At 37.1% G+C, this 16,319-nt stretch overlaps 3 protein-coding genes across 6 annotated transcripts in view; 2 read left to right on the forward strand and 1 right to left on the reverse strand.

The window, feature by feature from the left end:
• Positions 1-647: 647 nt before the first annotated feature.
• LOC111805217 (double-stranded RNA-binding protein 1-like) lies at positions 648-4,233 on the forward strand. The gene is made up of 3 exons (XM_023690163.1): positions 648-811; positions 1,282-1,544; positions 3,068-4,233. The coding sequence occupies exons 1-3, from the start codon at positions 787-789 to the stop codon at positions 3,821-3,823; spliced, it is 1,044 nt and encodes a 347-aa protein (XP_023545931.1). The 5' UTR covers positions 648-786; the 3' UTR covers positions 3,824-4,233.
• A 664-nt stretch (positions 4,234-4,897) lies between these two features.
• LOC111805215 lies at positions 4,898-13,064 on the forward strand. Of its 3 annotated transcripts, XR_002816624.1 has the most exons (7): positions 4,898-5,317; positions 5,493-5,685; positions 5,784-5,870; positions 6,434-6,820; positions 10,905-11,067; positions 11,578-12,627; positions 12,943-13,064. XR_002816624.1 is itself a non-coding variant. In XM_023690159.1 (6 exons), the coding sequence occupies exons 1-6, from the start codon at positions 5,262-5,264 to the stop codon at positions 12,573-12,575; spliced, it is 1,884 nt and encodes a 627-aa protein (XP_023545927.1). In that variant the 5' UTR covers positions 4,899-5,261; the 3' UTR covers positions 12,576-13,003. The 3 variants fall into 3 exon arrangements, 2 of the variants coding, with proteins under 2 accessions (XP_023545927.1, XP_023545929.1); XM_023690159.1 differs by having other exon boundaries at positions 4,899-5,317; positions 11,578-13,003; XM_023690161.1 differs by lacking the exons at positions 4,898-5,317; positions 5,493-5,685 and having other exon boundaries at positions 5,823-5,870; positions 6,385-6,820; positions 11,578-13,003.
• Positions 13,065-13,460: 396 nt separating this feature from the next.
• LOC111804795 overlaps positions 13,461-16,319 on the reverse strand; it is a 3,560-nt gene continuing 701 nt past the window's right edge. The window contains exons 2-3 of one of the 2 annotated variants that reach the window (XM_023689583.1): positions 15,129-15,702; positions 13,461-14,204 (exon numbers count right to left, since the gene is read on the reverse strand). In XM_023689583.1, the coding sequence (XP_023545351.1) occupies positions 14,152-14,204; positions 15,129-15,594 (519 nt within the window). In that variant the 5' untranslated portion in view covers positions 15,595-15,702 and the 3' untranslated portion in view covers positions 13,461-14,151. The remainder of the gene's footprint in view (positions 14,205-15,128; positions 15,703-16,319) is intronic. The other variant, XM_023689584.1, reaches the window with a different exon arrangement.

Genomic DNA, 16,319 nt, shown 5'->3' on the forward strand with positions numbered 1-16,319 from the left:
TACGTGTCGTAATTATCCAAATAGTTTATTCCAAGTCCTAATCACACGTATACTAACCACCTAAGGTACATTATGCTTACATGCTAGCTTGTCATATCGAGTATTATTTGTCTAAAGTCAAGATGGTTACTTTTGTATGTTTAGAACCTAGAATGAACTATTTGGATAATTATGACACGTTTATTATAAATTTACAAAATTACCCTTACAACAAGAGAATTGAGAATCATGCTTAATATGATGTATGATGGAGAAAGGAGTGGTGACGTAGTTGGCTAGTTTATAGATCATAGGTCCTTCTAGATCAACTTAGATCAATTAATCTCCTTATTTTTCTTTGTGTATTGAATAATAATATTTTATATAAAACTTGTAGAACGTGATAATCGAAAAAATAAATAATATAAATGGCCTTAAAAGTATAATTAATCTTATAATGTACCTTAATTTATTATAAATCTCCATTTTGCCCTTCATTCTTTTTTACGAAGTACCATTATAAAGCAATGATGAGTTGAATAATTCAACTTTAAAGAAATTGTCCCAACTCTTCACTTTACCCTTTTGTCATATTTATTTTCCCCAAAGAGTATTTTAAGGTTATAATTTATAAAAAAAAAAAAAAAAAAAAAAAAAATTGTAATGGGAATATGGGTTTTAGCCCTAGGGCACCGCCTAGGCTCCGAACTTTGAGTAGCTAAGCCCAGCGGCACTGCTTCCCTCTCGCCTTTACCAATACTCACTTCTCGTGAGAGAGGATTCCCTCTTATCTACTCATCAGGAGCTATGCCGGCCAAGGACAGCTTTCAAGGTATTCCATTTCTTTCCTTTTACTTTCGAGCACCTACTTTCCGGAGTCGTTTCTATTATTATCTCTGGTGTCTGGATTGCTGTATTGATGTTGTTTTAGTTGGATTTCTCAAGTAACTTGGATTTTTTAAAGATTATTTTCCGAGAATTTTGCTAATTTTACTGGGCGGAATTGGTCCCTGATAGGGAGAGTATTCTGAGCTAACAAATTGTCCGCGTTGAGAATTGAAGTTGTTAATTCACCTTTCTCAATTTTTCTCTTTAAAGAATGTGTTCTAAGTTATTTTAATTTATTCCTTTTGTTTGAAGTGTTTGATGTGTTTGATGTTATGGTGCCAATGTTTTTCATTCAATTTATTAGATATTATATATATTTGTGAATGATGGGTTATTGTTATTAATTTTGTTACTATTAGCTTTGGACAAGTATGTTGTTGGTGCTTATTTTTCTTATTCTTGGATGCATATCAGGTGTTTCAAATTGCTATGTTTTCAAAAGTCGACTGCAGGAATATGCACAAAAGGTGGGACTTCCTACACCTGTATATGAGACTATCAAAGAAGGGCCTTCCCATGAGCCAACATTTTATTCTACGGTGATCGTTAAAGATGTTAGATATGATTCACTTCCTGGATTCTCTAATCGCAAGGCAGCAGAGCAGTCAGCTGCTGAAGTAGCTCTGATGGAGCTGTCGAAATCTAATGATCTTAATCCACATGTCTCTCTACCTGTGGTAAGATTTCATATACCATTTATAGTTTTTTGTGGACCTCTCAATAACCAAATGTCAGAGTCCATTATTTGTTGGATGATTATTTGAAGTTTGACTGACATAAATTGAGGGAAATTTTGGTATTTGCATTTACTAAATGCGTTTCAGTATCCAACCTATTAGATTTCTTCTAAGTCATGGATTCAAGTCATGAGGACCTAGATTGAACTTCTGTGCACAATCCTTCTCTACTCCTCTCACCTAAACTATCCATAACAACCTTCTTGTTTAGGCTATGCCTGATTGTTCGTTCCTATGAAATTCTTATTTAGGGTGCTATCTGGTATGTAACAGCCCAAGCCCACCGTTAACAGATATTGAGGGGAAACCCAAAGGGGAACGTCCAAAGAGGACAATATCAGCTAGCGGTGGGATTTGGCTGTTATATGGTAAGTTGTTTTATAGCCCTCTTTTGGCTTAATATTACACATTTTCTCAATCTGAAACCACCGAGGAACTTAAACATAAGCTAGGAAAGACCTTCTCAACTCTCACTAACAGTTGCTTTGGGGTAGGAAAGATCCAACAGGCTTGACCAATGTCATAATTGGAGGAAGCTCCAACTACCCATAACTTGTGCTTTTGATTCGACCATCACTTACCTAGAATACCACACATAAACTTATAGAAAGAAACCAAAGGTTTTTTTAGGACAAAAGTGTTGGGTTGGGAAGAAAGTAGGCCTAACAAACTTTCATGAATCTTCCCAGAGTGCTCTATCTAACTCATTTATAATTAATTCTAATTGCCTTTTTATGTAAATAAATACTGTTCAAAAGGATAAATACTTTTTTTTTTTAAACTCTTCGATGTATCAATGAGAAGTGTGGTTCTTAAAAAAAAAAAGAAAAAGAAAAGAAGAACAAGAAAAAGGGAAAGGGAAAGGAAAAAGGTTCGTTTTATTCTTAACTTCATTGAGAAAAAAAAGTTATTTAAGAGGTATAAATCGATTATGAAGTGTGTCTTTTAATGGAATAGTAGAGTACAGGGGGCTTAACATTGACAAATAAGTGATGTGGGGACAATAGAAATCGATTATGTACAGTTCATTCTTTGAATCATATACTAGAGGACTTCCAGATCTATTATGCAAACAGTCATCTTCTACGCTGAAAATTGTTGTGGGAATTTGGCCGGTCTTTTGCTGTATCCTCTTATTATCAGGTTACATAGTAAATAAAGCAGCAGAGTTGTATCCTTTTCTTTGGAGTCTCATTTGGCAGAAGTACTTCCGCTTGTTTCAATGATAATACATTATCCCAAGCAGTTTGTTTTGAATAAATAAGAAAGCTTCAAATTTCTGTATGTTATCTAAATTCAAACTCTCACTAAATAAAGAATGGGCCTAAAACTATTGGGCTCTTACTAAACAGATTGTACTTCCTGCTTTTTTTTAGCGGTGGTGGAAGTAAAAAGAAGAAATTATGCTTTCTGTGGCAGTGTATTTTCCGCATCTTTTCTTTGACAACCTTACCTTTTTCCAGCATGAAACAGGACTATGCAAAAATCTGCTTCAGGAATATGCACAGAAGATGAACTTTGCAATCCCACTATATCAATGCAAAAAAGATGATAGTTCGGGCAGAACGCCCCTTTTCTCGTGTACAGTAGAGATTGGAGGGATCCGATACATTGGTGCTGCAGCAAAAACAAAGAAAGAAGCAGAAATTAAAGCTGCAAGAACTGCTTTGTTAGCTATCCAGTCTTGCCCGACTTCGCTGCCTGAGAATTCTGTCAATCAAGTTCAGCTCACTGTGATCCCGTGCAAGAGGAAAGAAGCAGCAGATTGCTCAGTTAAACCGAAAACTGCTGGAGCACCCCGAATAAAGAAAGGCCGATTCAAGAAGGTGGTGTCAAAGAAAAAAGGCCACAGAAATGGACTGCCCAATTTGGAGTTTAGCTTTGATAGATCATCCTTCGAACCTCTTGAAACTACTGGGGTCGACCCGGTGCCAGGTTTAGGGGAATCCGTTGAATTAGCCAAAGACACCGTGCTGAATTCCGAGTATAAAACGACAGACCTAAGCTCAAGTGGCAATGATGTCCTGGTCTCTAACATCCAAAGCGACACGCCTCCGCTCCCGAATGGTAATTTCGGAAATGATCGTCTGGATACTTTCAGTTCCAATCAAATAAACTGTTCAACTTCTGATGTTATGAGTTTTCCTCTCCCTGACGTTCAAGCTACTTGTGGTGAAGTGGCGAATGTGGCCACTGGAGTGACAGGGGAGCTTCACTGATCGACCGTTCCTTTGTACCTGTGTCATTAAGAGCAGCTTTGTGCTTGAGGGCTCTGACTTACAGGACCCCAACAAAACTACGAAATCCTGGTTTGAGTTATGCTTAGCTTGGTTTTGCAGTTGGTATAAGTAGTAAAACTGAGAGATTCATGAGTAGATTTATTGAAGATCTGAGACCAGCCATCTTAAGGGCCAACTATCCGAGAGCAGTTGCAGTGATCAGAGCGTTGTGAGATTAGCTTTTAGTATAGAAATCGTGCTTTGATATTTTCGTGGCTGTAATTTCCTGATATCTATCCTTACAAATTATACCTTAGCACCCTGTCCAGTATTATTTAAATCATACCTGCTTCTGAAGCTTTTCTTTTCCATTTTCGAGTTCTAAGAATTTTGAGTAGGGATTTAACTAATGATCTTTGAGATGGTAGTAATTAGTGTCTTGTTCGCTGAGATAGGTTCGAATTGTTGTTTCTTTAACTGTTTGTTTGTGTGTTGGGGTGAAAATTCTCTATTTTCTAATTTTTAATCCGTGGTTTTAAAAAATGTATGGTCAGAGATTATTTCAATAATTTCTTGCGGATTAAGTCTGTGTTCTATTTGTGACATCTTACAAGTATGATGGGTTTTCGTGTAATCTTTTATTTCTTTATACAAACTTTCAAGCCATTTTTCATCTTACGATGAATCACTACATAAGTTTCGGAAGGTAAGAACGTCTCGAGAGTTAAAAGAAAAATAACTTTATTGGTATCGAGAAAGTGACTAAAGTGTTTGTATAAACATCTCTAGTTGATACGAACAACGGGACAAGAAATTTAAAATGTCGCCTAGTGGTCGGAGATTTCGCCGTCGCCTGCAGTGCGAGACAATATTTTAAATGGTGTCGGTTCTTTTTAGAAATTAGGAATTTTTTAAAAAAGGACAAAACGGTCATTTCACACCCGTGGACAATCTCATCAACCTTCATTTTCGTGGACTATATTTGGCAATTTTTGACGCCAACTCCAAATTTCCGCACCAAATAATTTAGTTTCAAAATTAAAATTAAAATCAAAATTACAAAATACCACAAAATTGCGTCTAAGCTGAAATATTAAAATTTCCGGAATGGCATTGCCGTGATTTCTGTCTGTAGCCGATATCCGTTTCATCGACCGGCGGCGGACAGCTCAACGGTATGTTTCGTGCGTGAAACCCACGCTCCTCAACCATTCGCCACCATTACTCTCTCCGTACTCCTACTCCTCCACTGTTCCCTCTTCGTTCTCATCTTCTCTTCATAATTCTCCTCCTCGACGGTGAATATTTGCTCTCTTGTCGGAGATTTTTCCCTCTTCGACCGAATACTTTGCTAGGGTTTTGGCTGATTGTCTGAGATAGCGAGAAGTAATCTTCCGTCGTTGTTGCTCCATTGTACGTGCATCGCATCAAGTAGAAAATGAAGCTTCAGAAACGATCTCTCAACGAGAATGACGTTTCCACTATCTTACGGAGGTAAGTGGTTTAATTTCGTTTGTTCCAAGATGAACGAAGTAGTGGATCGTACTGACTGAGAAAGGAATCAATAATTATTCCAAATATTATCGCATGTTCCTGTTCATGGGAGTCTATGCGGAGAATCTTTGTGTATCGAGTGAACTGCTTGTTTAAGATTTCGCGTATTGGACAGGTACTCTCCCACAACGGTGCTGGCGTTGTTACAAGAAGTGGCACAAGTACCAGAAGCGAAAATTGAATGGAAGGAGTTGGTTAAAAATACTTCGACCGGGATTTCTAATCCTCGGGAGTACCAGATGCTATGGCGGCATTTGGCTTATCGTCATGCGTTGCTTGATAATTTAGAAGATGAGAAAGCACCTTTGGTCAGTGGATGATGTTGATTAACTAGTTTTCCCGTTTGATTTGTCTATATTTCTGCAGTTCTTTTTATTGATTCCTGCAATTTGAAAATTGTCTGCAGGAAGATGACAGTGACTTAGAGTGTGATTTGGAGCCGTTTCCATCGGTCAGCTGCGAAACTTTAACGGAGGCTGCGGCGTGTGCGAAAGTAAGTAAAGCAAATCAACAATCGGAATTCCATTCTCAATCGCCGTTTAAATTATTTTCCTCATATTTTGAACTTTAACTTGGTTGCTTCGATGTTTACTTACATGTTCTACATATTTGCTCCTGAATATCAATCATCTGTTTCAATTATCATCAAGCGAGGATTAACTGTCTTGAGGAACGAAAAGTAATGTTTTTAAGATCCTTGCTACTTCTTTTTATGATCAGAACTTGAAGAGGCTATTCACAATCTAAAATGTATTAAAATAGTTGAAAACTTGATCGGCCGGAGCAGAATGGACTTGATTAAAGTGGAAATTTTAACTGGCAACATTATCTAATTTATCAATTTTATGGGCATAGTTTTTGGTTAAGATTATTGTCGTGTTGATCCTTTGATTCATTTAGACTTCCTGTGTGGATTAACATCTATTTTTTGTTCTATGCATCTTAATAATGGCTATATCATTCATAGAAGCTAATGGTTTCTAATGTAATGGCTTGGTGGTTTTCAGTTTTAAGGCTGTGAGATCGACTTAATGCATGGAAAATTACTTCTTTCAGGTATTTATCTCTTCTGGTTCTTCCAGTGACTTGAATGTTCCAAGCAGTAGCACAATAGAGGCTCCATTAACTATTAGCCTACCTAGAAGTTACCGGGACGGAGTTCAGTTTGAAAATGTAGACCCTGCTTGCTCTATAAAAGGCGCAAGTATCACAGTTCCTGTTTCTGTTCAGCGACAGCCAGTCCTTACACCACCATCTGTTGAAGGATTGAATGCAAATGGATCAACATATGGCAACAATGCTTCTCGAAGGAAAAGAAAACCTTGGTCGGAGGCAGAAGACCTTGAGTTGATGGCTGCAGTGAAGAAATGTGGTGAAGGGAATTGGGCAAACATCATACGGGGAGACTTCTTGAGCGACAGAACTGCTTCACAGCTATCTCAGGTTTTCTTTTGTTTTTCACCTATGTTTATGTTCGGTTGGCAAAGCATGCTTTATATAGCGTTTAGTTATTTATCTCTCTTTCTTATTACTGAAAAAGCTATTATTATCTCTTTTTTTCTTATAAATTCTTAGTTTATTAGTTTCTTGCACTACCTTTCAGTTTATAGCATTTTAGCAAACTGTATAGCAGTTTAGGAAATTGTTCAGGTCCCAAATTGATGGAAGCTGAGTGAATCATGCAGGTTTTGGTTGGTTCTACGTCATATACTCAATGTGCCTATAGGTTCTTTTATATTTATCCAATCAGTGAATTGTGAGATTTGCAGTCAATGCACTGTACTAAAAGAAACAAAAATGCTTAAACATCTCAAAAAATAAGAAATAACCTAGTTTGATGCATATTTGCACATGATGACCGCATTAACTTATTAGGAACGGGAATGAAGGAATGGATTATTCTCCCTCATTCCTATGTTTGGTGTTTACTGTTAGTCATAAATGATATCTTTCCTTGGGTCTCAAACAGATTTTCGAAAGATACGAATTTTCCCGAAAAGAGACTAATGCTCAAAAGATACAAAGCTCCACAAAGGAATGTAAAGAAACACTTAGAAGGATTACAAAGGATATAGTAACGATCCAAATAAAACTAAATCCTCTTTATCAAAGAACCAAAAATAATAATCCAACCAAAACACTGAAATAGAGACCAAAAAAGCCGAGCTGAACAAAAGAGACCAAAGGAGGTAGGAGCCAAGGGAAACTAAATAACATTGAGCTTAGAAGGTGAAAAGAAAGCCCAAAACAAGCAGAATATACTGACAAAAAACAGAACCCATAAAAGTATATAAGCAAATTCAAAAGAGGAGAACCAACTAAAAAATGTCCAACCACACAAAGCTTCATGCCACCATAATAAAAGCCCTCAAAATCTTCCAAAAAAGGCTTCATAAAATCAACCGAAAACCTTAGAAGTTCAAAATGCATAAAAAAAAAAGATTGAAACTGAAAAGAACGGCAAGGAAGTACAAAAAGAACAACCTCCAAAGCTTGTGGAATACCAAGAAGTACTTCTCAGCTGAGTAATCATAACAGATGAGAGAAACACAATTAGATCTTAATTTATAGTGACTGAGACGCGGTTTCTTTCGTTTGTAGCTCACAAGTCTCAATTAAGGAATGAAATTGGAAGGAATTGAATGATACTATGTTACTGATTGCAAAACTTCAATCGAATTCCTTCCGTCATCAACCAAAAAGAGACTTTCAAATGTGCTTTTGCAGACTAGTCTTCGATGGAAAATTCATCGATTATTTTATCAACTAAATGTGTCTTAGATTCCTCACTACTCGTACTAATATTAAATGCTTCATTAGATTCAATATCATGAAGGAGATATGATCCTTAGTAGTGGGAGAGCTAATGATACCTTTGGTTAAACTAACATTTGATCCTGCAGGAGTGATCACTGAATGAGTGTAATAGGTGGTAGGTTGTGAAGGAGGTTGTTACAACTTTGGTGAGGAGCCAAACTTGAGCTTCTTCCAAAATGTCTGATTCAATCTATGAATTTTCAAGAATCCCAAAGCCGAATAATGGAGAGGGTAGGCTTCAATATGTCTAATTTTCATTTTCAAGGCATCAAGAGTAGATTTTGAAATGTTCAAAACATAAATAGACAGTTGAGGAAATCGAGCTTTTTATGAAGCATGTTATGTAGCCTGAAAGGTTATCTTGAAGAAAGAGGGATCTGACTTCTGCAACAAATCATGCAATGGAATAGAATTCAAATCAACATTTTTTGTTGTAGAAGATTCCTGAGATGGCAAAGTAAAGCCTTCATCCATCATAACTTGATTTATTCTCTTTAGTTTCACTAAATTTGTAGAAGTATGAATTGGAAAATCTCCATGATTGGTGCATGGAGGATCTAAAAGATGTATATTCCCGTAATGAGATAATTTTTCGAACTTTCAATATGTTATCTCAATCTTAGCTGGAATGAAACCACAAATCAGAAGATTAAGAGTCCGAGAACAAGAATGTTTCCAATAAGGCAAAGGTAAATTCTCAAAAAATCGAGTCACCATATCCCTCAATAAGCTTTGGATGATAATGTTTTTCTTGGGAAATTTTCTCAATTGTCAAGTGAAAATTTTCAATTTGCCTCCACTTTCCATCAAACTCCAACTTAGAAAAACCAGCATTCAATTTCAAAAACACTTTATGTGCCTGCCATGAAGGGATTAATGGAAATCTTGAATTGAAAATAAACCTCAAAAGTAAAATGAATGTTCTTCCAAGAGTTGTCGGCTAGCTATCTAGAAACCACCAAGATAGAATTGAAGTTCTTTTCCACTATTTTTTTTCCTTACCCAAAATGAAGAAGCATTTGAACTCTTTCTTGGTACCCGCAATTGCATAACTTCTGAGGAGTTATTTATATTTGACTAGTTCCGATAAGTGGGAAGGAACCACCAAGATAGAATTGAAGTTCATCTCCACTATTTTTTTCCCCTTACCCAAAATAAAGAAGCATAGGATCTCGTCCTTGGTACCGCTTCCGCATAACTTCTGAGGGCTTGTTTATATTTGACTAGCTTCAACTGTAATATTTTTCCTTCCTCAACATGATTTGGAAAGATGAGAGAATGAGAGGGGAATCCTCAATTTGTTCTTCATATCTTCAACCAAATCCATGTCGTTTTCATACTAGATACAAAAGTAAAGTTTACAGATATAACAACTCCTATCATCGTGGAAAAAAGAGAAGCTGGAGAGAGTATGGGCCAATGTGAGTCCGACGGAAACGATAAAGAGTGGAGGTTGAATCCAATGGGGAACGGTGGAAGACAGCAGGGAGCAGCAAATGAATCTGTGGCAAGAGAAGATAGGCAGGACAAAGGGTTGGGTAGGATTAGAGAATAAAAATGGGAAAGAGTATAGGCTGGCCTATGGTGGACAGATACGATGTGGAGCAGCAACTGAAGGTGGCGGGGAGTAGCAGTCGGAAGCATCTGCAGTGGTGAGGCTGGGCTGTGGGGTGGCTTAACTCCTAATTTTGGTATTATGTTGACTTTAGGAGCAACTTACAGAGACCACTCTACAGAACCTTCCATTCATCTTAGCTTTGTAACCATCAGTTTCTATCAACAAATGGGAAGTGAGTGGAAAGTGAGTGGAAAGTGAAAATGAAACCTCTTGTAGATCCAGCAGTACACACTGTTATTATGAGATCTTATTATCTATGGTTAACACCACGACTCGTTTCACATCCTATACATTTTTCAGAGAGGAGACAGTACTTCTTTGAATTTCCACCACTCACTCCCAAGGTTCCCAAGCACTCGGCATACACGAAAGAGAACTGAAGAATACTAAGATTATTCTTCAAAGTTTCCAACCATAACAGCTGGAAATTTTGGATTCAAAGAAACAATAACATTTTTTTTATTTCTATTTGTTTTTGTAAATCTCTTGCAATGCTTGAGTGGGCTTGGCCTATTTGACCTCCTAGCTATTCTTGTACTTCTCTCTTGGTTAATGAAACTTTTCTTGTTTATAAAAGAAAAATGCTATTCAAGTTGTATCATGGATGGATACAACATTCCTCATAACAATGCTTCCCTCCTGGCACAAAACAGTTCAAAACTTTTTGCTATCTTCATGTTACAGTTCGAAGTTGTAGCATTGGTTAGTAACCCCCAAAATTCAAGTTGATTGTGGTGATATTTCTCTCTAATCTTAACACGCTTCCTTATCATTCCATTTCACATTTCTCATTGTGTTTAGTCTCGCCAAAGCTGCTTAACTATGACTTCCAAGACATTAAAATGAAGCAACCAACAGAATCCACTGTCCATTGTTATCCAGTTAGGCCAGATCTGGGTTTGATCCAGTTGTCCAGGGTTCAAATCCCAGCAGCGGAGTCTTTTATCGACATTTGCTTATAATTCTTTCAAAATTACTATGTGACTGGTTTAAAATGTCTTTGATGTAGCCTGTATCGGCTATAGCCTATGCTCAACTCTCCAATTAATATTTCTCGTCTCTGAAATATAACCCAACTCTTTGGTCCTGTAGAGATGGGCAATTATTAAAAAGAAGCATGGAAATTTGACTGTGGGAGCCAACACAGCTGGTACACATCTATCTGAGGTGCAGCTGGCGGCGCGTCATGCAATGTCCTTAGCACTCGATAGGCATGTTGTTGGTAGCTTGAAAGCAGCTCGAATAAGTGGCTCAGGTAAAACTGTCTTCTATAGGTTTCTTCCTTGAAAGGGAAACTTAGTTCTCCACTTAAGAATTGAGATAAATGGGCTAATCTGGAAGATTTTATTGAATGTTCACTCATTATCTAGCATGTTGTGGATATGCGTATGTTCTGTAAAAATGGGGTTTATCATCAACATCTTAGTCTGTTGACTCTATTCTGTGGCTATGAGATGTGGTTTTGGCAAAATTATAGGGAACTGGTGTTTATTCTTGGAGATTTAAATTGGTATATGTATTTTATGCATGCAAGCGTCGGAGAAGAGATGCCTTATTTGAATAGTTCCTGTTGACAGTCACACGATCTTTCTTCAGTTACTATACTCTGATGTCTGTGTATGTCTAACGTTTAATGTTTGTGAAGAGAAGTTTCATACTCCTGTTAACACAATAGGTTTCTGATGTTTCTCATTGTCACAATTTCAATGTTCTTTTTTTCCTTCTCCTTTTTTTGACCTTTTTTTTCCTTTTTCCAAATGACCAGCCAGTACAAATAAGATTGGTAATGGTAGCTCCCTTGCCGTTTCTGCCACATCGGAACAAGTACAAGATAAATTACAGCAAAGCCCTACACATACAAAACCATCTCCCATTGGATCGTCAAGTCTAACAGCCAAAGCTCAGGTTACCACATCCAAGAAGATGATTCCAAAGTCTTCTTTTGATTCAGACTGTATTGTTAGAGCTGCTGCAGTTGCTGCTGGGGCTCGCATAGCTTCACCAGCGGATGCTGCATCTTTACTCAAGGCCGCTCAGTCGAAGAATGCCATCCATATCACGGCCAAAATCCCTGCTTCAACCAAAACACCCACTCCTGGCAGGGGGTCGAACCATTTAGAAGCTCATCCTAGTATTAAGACAACCACCCTCTCTAACACTCTTGCGGTCATGCCATCTCTGTCTCGTGGTGTCCCTGTGAAGACCACGTCTCTACAAACAGCCACATTATCAAGTGTGCCAACAGACCAGAATATTGCTGTAGCCTCAGTTACAGCAGCTACTGATCCATTGTCAGAAAAGGAGATCAAGACAGTGGAAGACGTTAGAGGTCGTGGTTTAGGTGGTGTACAGACCACATTCCAAAAGAATGATCATTGTCTTTCAAGAAAATCAATATCTGAGAGAGTTCTAGATGAAAAGCCAGCAGACTTAGGACCAGCTTTGAAAAGACAGACAACTGAGACTAGCAATTGTAGTAGTAGTTCACAAAACACGCCAACAGCTGATGGCTATATTAAAGTTGAAACTTGCAACCAGGTAGAAGAGAGACAAAACAGTAATACCAGTGCGGTTCCCGTTTCCTCAGATCAGCAAGAAATCATGAATCAGTCACAGGTTGAGAGATCTAAACCTCAGGACATGGACATTGACAGTGATGGAAAGGATACGCCAATTACGAAAGCAGATGGATGTAGCGAAAATTCAGGGCACAAGGAGGCTGTAAATGATATTTTGGAAGGAAACACAGCGGTTAAGAGCTAAATTTATCCTACTCCAGATGAAGGGAACGATTTTATTCAGATATCGAGCGCAGGTATTCTCGATGCTTTTCCTGTTCATTAACAAGCATAGTCGAGTAATAACTTTCGCTTTGAATGTGACCGCCTCCCTCTTTGCTTAAATTGCCTGCTATTCATGTGATATTTTCATCTACTTGCTTTAACTTGCATCCCCCACCGTAATCACGGAGAAGCAGCAGCCATTTGACCTGAAGTGAAAGGAAGAACAGCAACATATAATCAGAAACATCTTCTGTACCTGTATTTATTTTGATTTGTTCTTCAAATTCCTGTTTCATTTACGTTTCTGACTTCAAAATTCTTCTGCCTCCTGACTGATCCATGTCAAGGTCTGGACTCAGGGTTCGCTGTTCATATACTAACATGGAAAACTTGGTATCGTTGCTTTGACTTCTGTTCAAATCTAGCTACAAGCCCTCTAACAGTATGTTTATTTTGTCTCTCTTGTTTACTGTAANCTCTAATTCATTCTTAAATTCAGTTATGTGAAAGTTTATTTTTGGAGATAAGGTTCTTTTCAAGCGTATTTGTTTGTCTTTCAATTATAATAATTGTATGTATATTCGGTTATGTTCTAAAAATTGTATTCAAGTTTCAGTGTTGTACAAAATTTCTAGAGGGAGAAAGTAATTAAATTTTGGAAGCTCTTTTTTCATGTATTCTCAACTAACAGTTCAAAAAGGAAAAAAATATATTCTCGACTAAGAGTTCAGAAATGAGAACTAATATTCTACGATTTATAAGGTTTGATTGTTATTATCCCGCTAATTAAATCTAGTATAGCCTTTTAAACCTATTGAGTCTAAGTTTTACTATGTGAACAGATGAAATTATTCACTGTTCATAATGCTGTAAATATCTAAAGAATATTACATTGAATGGGGAGAGAAATATTTACATGACAGCACAACTGTGTCATTATGTACAACAAATTTTACAAATGGGTCAACATTTACAGCCATATTTAGATGAACTAAGCCCACTCAAATCATGTTTACACGATGCATGCATAAATGAGTCACTTTTACAGCAACTTTCAGATGAACTAAACTAAACTAAACACCTTCCCACTTTATACATGAACTGAACTGAACTGAACTGAACTTCAAAGAATAACAAGACATTTGCACTCGCACCTCCTTAATATTCTTTTTCATCAAACCCCAGCTGGTTGTCTCAGCCTTCTTCCTCCTGTCTCCCTTCCATGTTTATATAGGAGTCTCTAAAGTATTTACATCCCATTTTAACAGGTTTCAACACAGATGAGGTCATAATTTAGGCCTCTCTCTTCTTAAGAACATGGTCAAATTTTTTTTGAAAAGATGAGACCTTCACCCACTGGTTGCATCCAATCTGTTCACCCAATTTGCTTCCCAGCAGTAAATCAAACGAAGCCAGAATAGATAGTCCTGTATCATCTTTTTCTTTTTCTTTTTCTTTTTTTTTTTTTAATTTTTAAATGGCTTAAGATCACAAATTGTTTTCTTCTTGGAAACAAGGCATTAGCGTCCGCGTGCAACCATTATAAATCCTGTGTATCAGCAGTTCTGAAGAGAGGACAGCCACTGTTCCATGTATTTCTTGCTCTCTGCTTCATGGAAAAGTGCAGACATAATCAGCTTACAACAAAACATAAAGCAACCGAAAAGAAATTAACACATGTCGCTACTAATTTAGTATTATTCAATTTGGCCAGAGAACAATCATACCATATGAAGTCAGTACGAAATCAAATAGAACAAGGAAACTGTAAATATTGCCGCAGAGGCCCAAAGCAATTAGAATATAATTCGGTGAAGTCTAGAAGTTGGGTTTGATTCTATCATTCTGAACTTGTCATTATTATCAGCTCTAAGCCTATTTGCTCAATCAGTTCTACAGATAGAGAATAGATTTAACTACTGGATTGGTTTCCAATGATCAAAATCACTTTTAACTAACGGCTCCTCCATGTCTGGAGTTTCTTTACTTGCACCAGAAATCGTACCAATCATTCAAGAGATCTTTACTCATCACTTTACTACATAAATGTACATAAATTTGTGTTAGCTCTGCTACAAGAAATGCAAACAAGGATCTGGTGACACCCTTTTCTTGGCAACAAAGATAGATCCTTCGGTTGTTCTTTGATTTGCCGATATCTTTCTAATGCATAATTATCCTATTGGGAATGTGTCAAGTAATATTTCTTAGAGATGAAGTCTCACAATGACTCCCGAGCATGATTCAGAAAAGGAAATAGTATAATCATCCTAAAAAAAATAAGGGTCTATGAATATGAGATAACAATTAAATTACATAAAAGTTTTTTCTTGTTTGGAATACGGACCTGATTTACATTATTTACATTATAAGTTCGATCGTGGGCAATGAAATTAAGCTATCATAGGAAATGAACGAAGTTATTGAGTTCACTATTTACGAAAGAGGACTAGAAGATTATTTTGGGAGGCAAAAGCAATAACTAACATGCAACACGAATCGAAAGGCAAGCTTGAGAAGAAACAACTCTTACCAGTAGAAAAGCTATCGCTGATGTTCCCAACAGCACTTAGGACACTGATCTTAGTTTCATCCACAAAATCATTGTAAATGCGTGCATAACATGGAACCAGCACTGCAAAACTGTTATCCGAGTCATCATCGCTCTGGAATCCAGGTCCATGGGGTTCCGACCATCCAATTGACCAATCTGAGTCATCAGACTCAGACCCTGAAATGCACCCTCCATCAGATGGAACAAGAACAATGTCATATTCCCTATCAATTTTCCTCTCTTCCCGACTATGCCATTTCCGTTTCACCCTTCTAGACGAGGATGATATGTTGGCCCCATTAACTAAAGAAAATTTTAGAGTATCTGTTTCCCGGTTGGCTGTATCTAGTGAAGCATTTAAAGAAGAACCACCATTAGAGCTTTGAGGTTCTTTATGCTTCCCACTACGCAACCACCACGAGAGTTGGGGAAATGCCACAGACATGTGGGAGTTTAATTTTCTTCACCAATGAGTACCAAGTTCCTCCAAAGAAATATAAGCTAATTACATGCAGATTCTAAGGTCTCAGACGAGAAATAGAGCAGCTTTTCCCTGTTAAGCATAAAATAGTAGGAAGAAATTGATCAAATTTCGAAACGACAAAAAACAGAATTACTGCAAGATTGTACATGTTAACAAAAGGAATAAACAAACAAGTAAATTCCATCACATCTAATGTAGCATAGACTAAAGGCCAAAGTTTTGAATGTATTCAAAGGATTCCGCAAGCTCAGGAAGGAAGATAAGAAGAGAGATAACACGGTTTTACCTTAATTCAAGCCATGACAATGAGGAAATCATCTCAAGGTTCTTCAAGGAATTTGGCCAATTTTCCAGATTGTTATAATCAAGATAAACAGCCAATCATAAAATTTTCTAAATCCAGTTCCCGTGGCATCTATGTAGAAACTCCCACAGAATTGGAAATAGATAAATCAAAACAATAACCACTACCTAGACAAAATCGAGCTGTATCCGAGAAAGGAAACACGGTTTTACTAAATTTATCTTCCTCAAAGTTCACGATTAAAGCCAACAACAATCCTTTTTCCCCTCTTTCATTTGAGAGATTGCTTCTACTCAAGAAGTCGGCCAGATTCAGAGAACCTATAATATAATATTGTTCCTACCTTAAAAAAAAGAGGATAAAAAAAAAAAAAAAAAAAAAA

This window comes from Cucurbita pepo, chromosome LG11, assembly GCF_002806865.2.
Source record: "Cucurbita pepo subsp. pepo cultivar mu-cu-16 chromosome LG11, ASM280686v2, whole genome shotgun sequence".
NCBI lineage: Eukaryota > Viridiplantae > Streptophyta > Magnoliopsida > Cucurbitales > Cucurbitaceae > Cucurbita > Cucurbita pepo.

Coding starts and splice junctions, on each gene's coding strand:
- LOC111805217 (XM_023690163.1), top strand. CDS start 787: ATGCCGGCCAAGGACAGCTTTCAAG. Junction 812..1,281: donor GGCCAAGGACAGCTTTCAAG/GTATTCCATTTC, acceptor GATGCATATCAG/GTGTTTCAAATTGCTATGTT. Junction 1,545..3,067: donor CACATGTCTCTCTACCTGTG/GTAAGATTTCAT, acceptor ACCTTTTTCCAG/CATGAAACAGGACTATGCAA.
- LOC111805215 (XM_023690159.1), top strand. CDS start 5,262: ATGAAGCTTCAGAAACGATCTCTCAACGAGAATGACGTTTCCACTATC. Junction 5,686..5,783: donor AAGATGAGAAAGCACCTTTG/GTCAGTGGATGA, acceptor AATTGTCTGCAG/GAAGATGACAGTGACTTAGA. Junction 11,068..11,577: donor AGCTCGAATAAGTGGCTCAG/GTAAAACTGTCT, acceptor CCAAATGACCAG/CCAGTACAAATAAGATTGGT.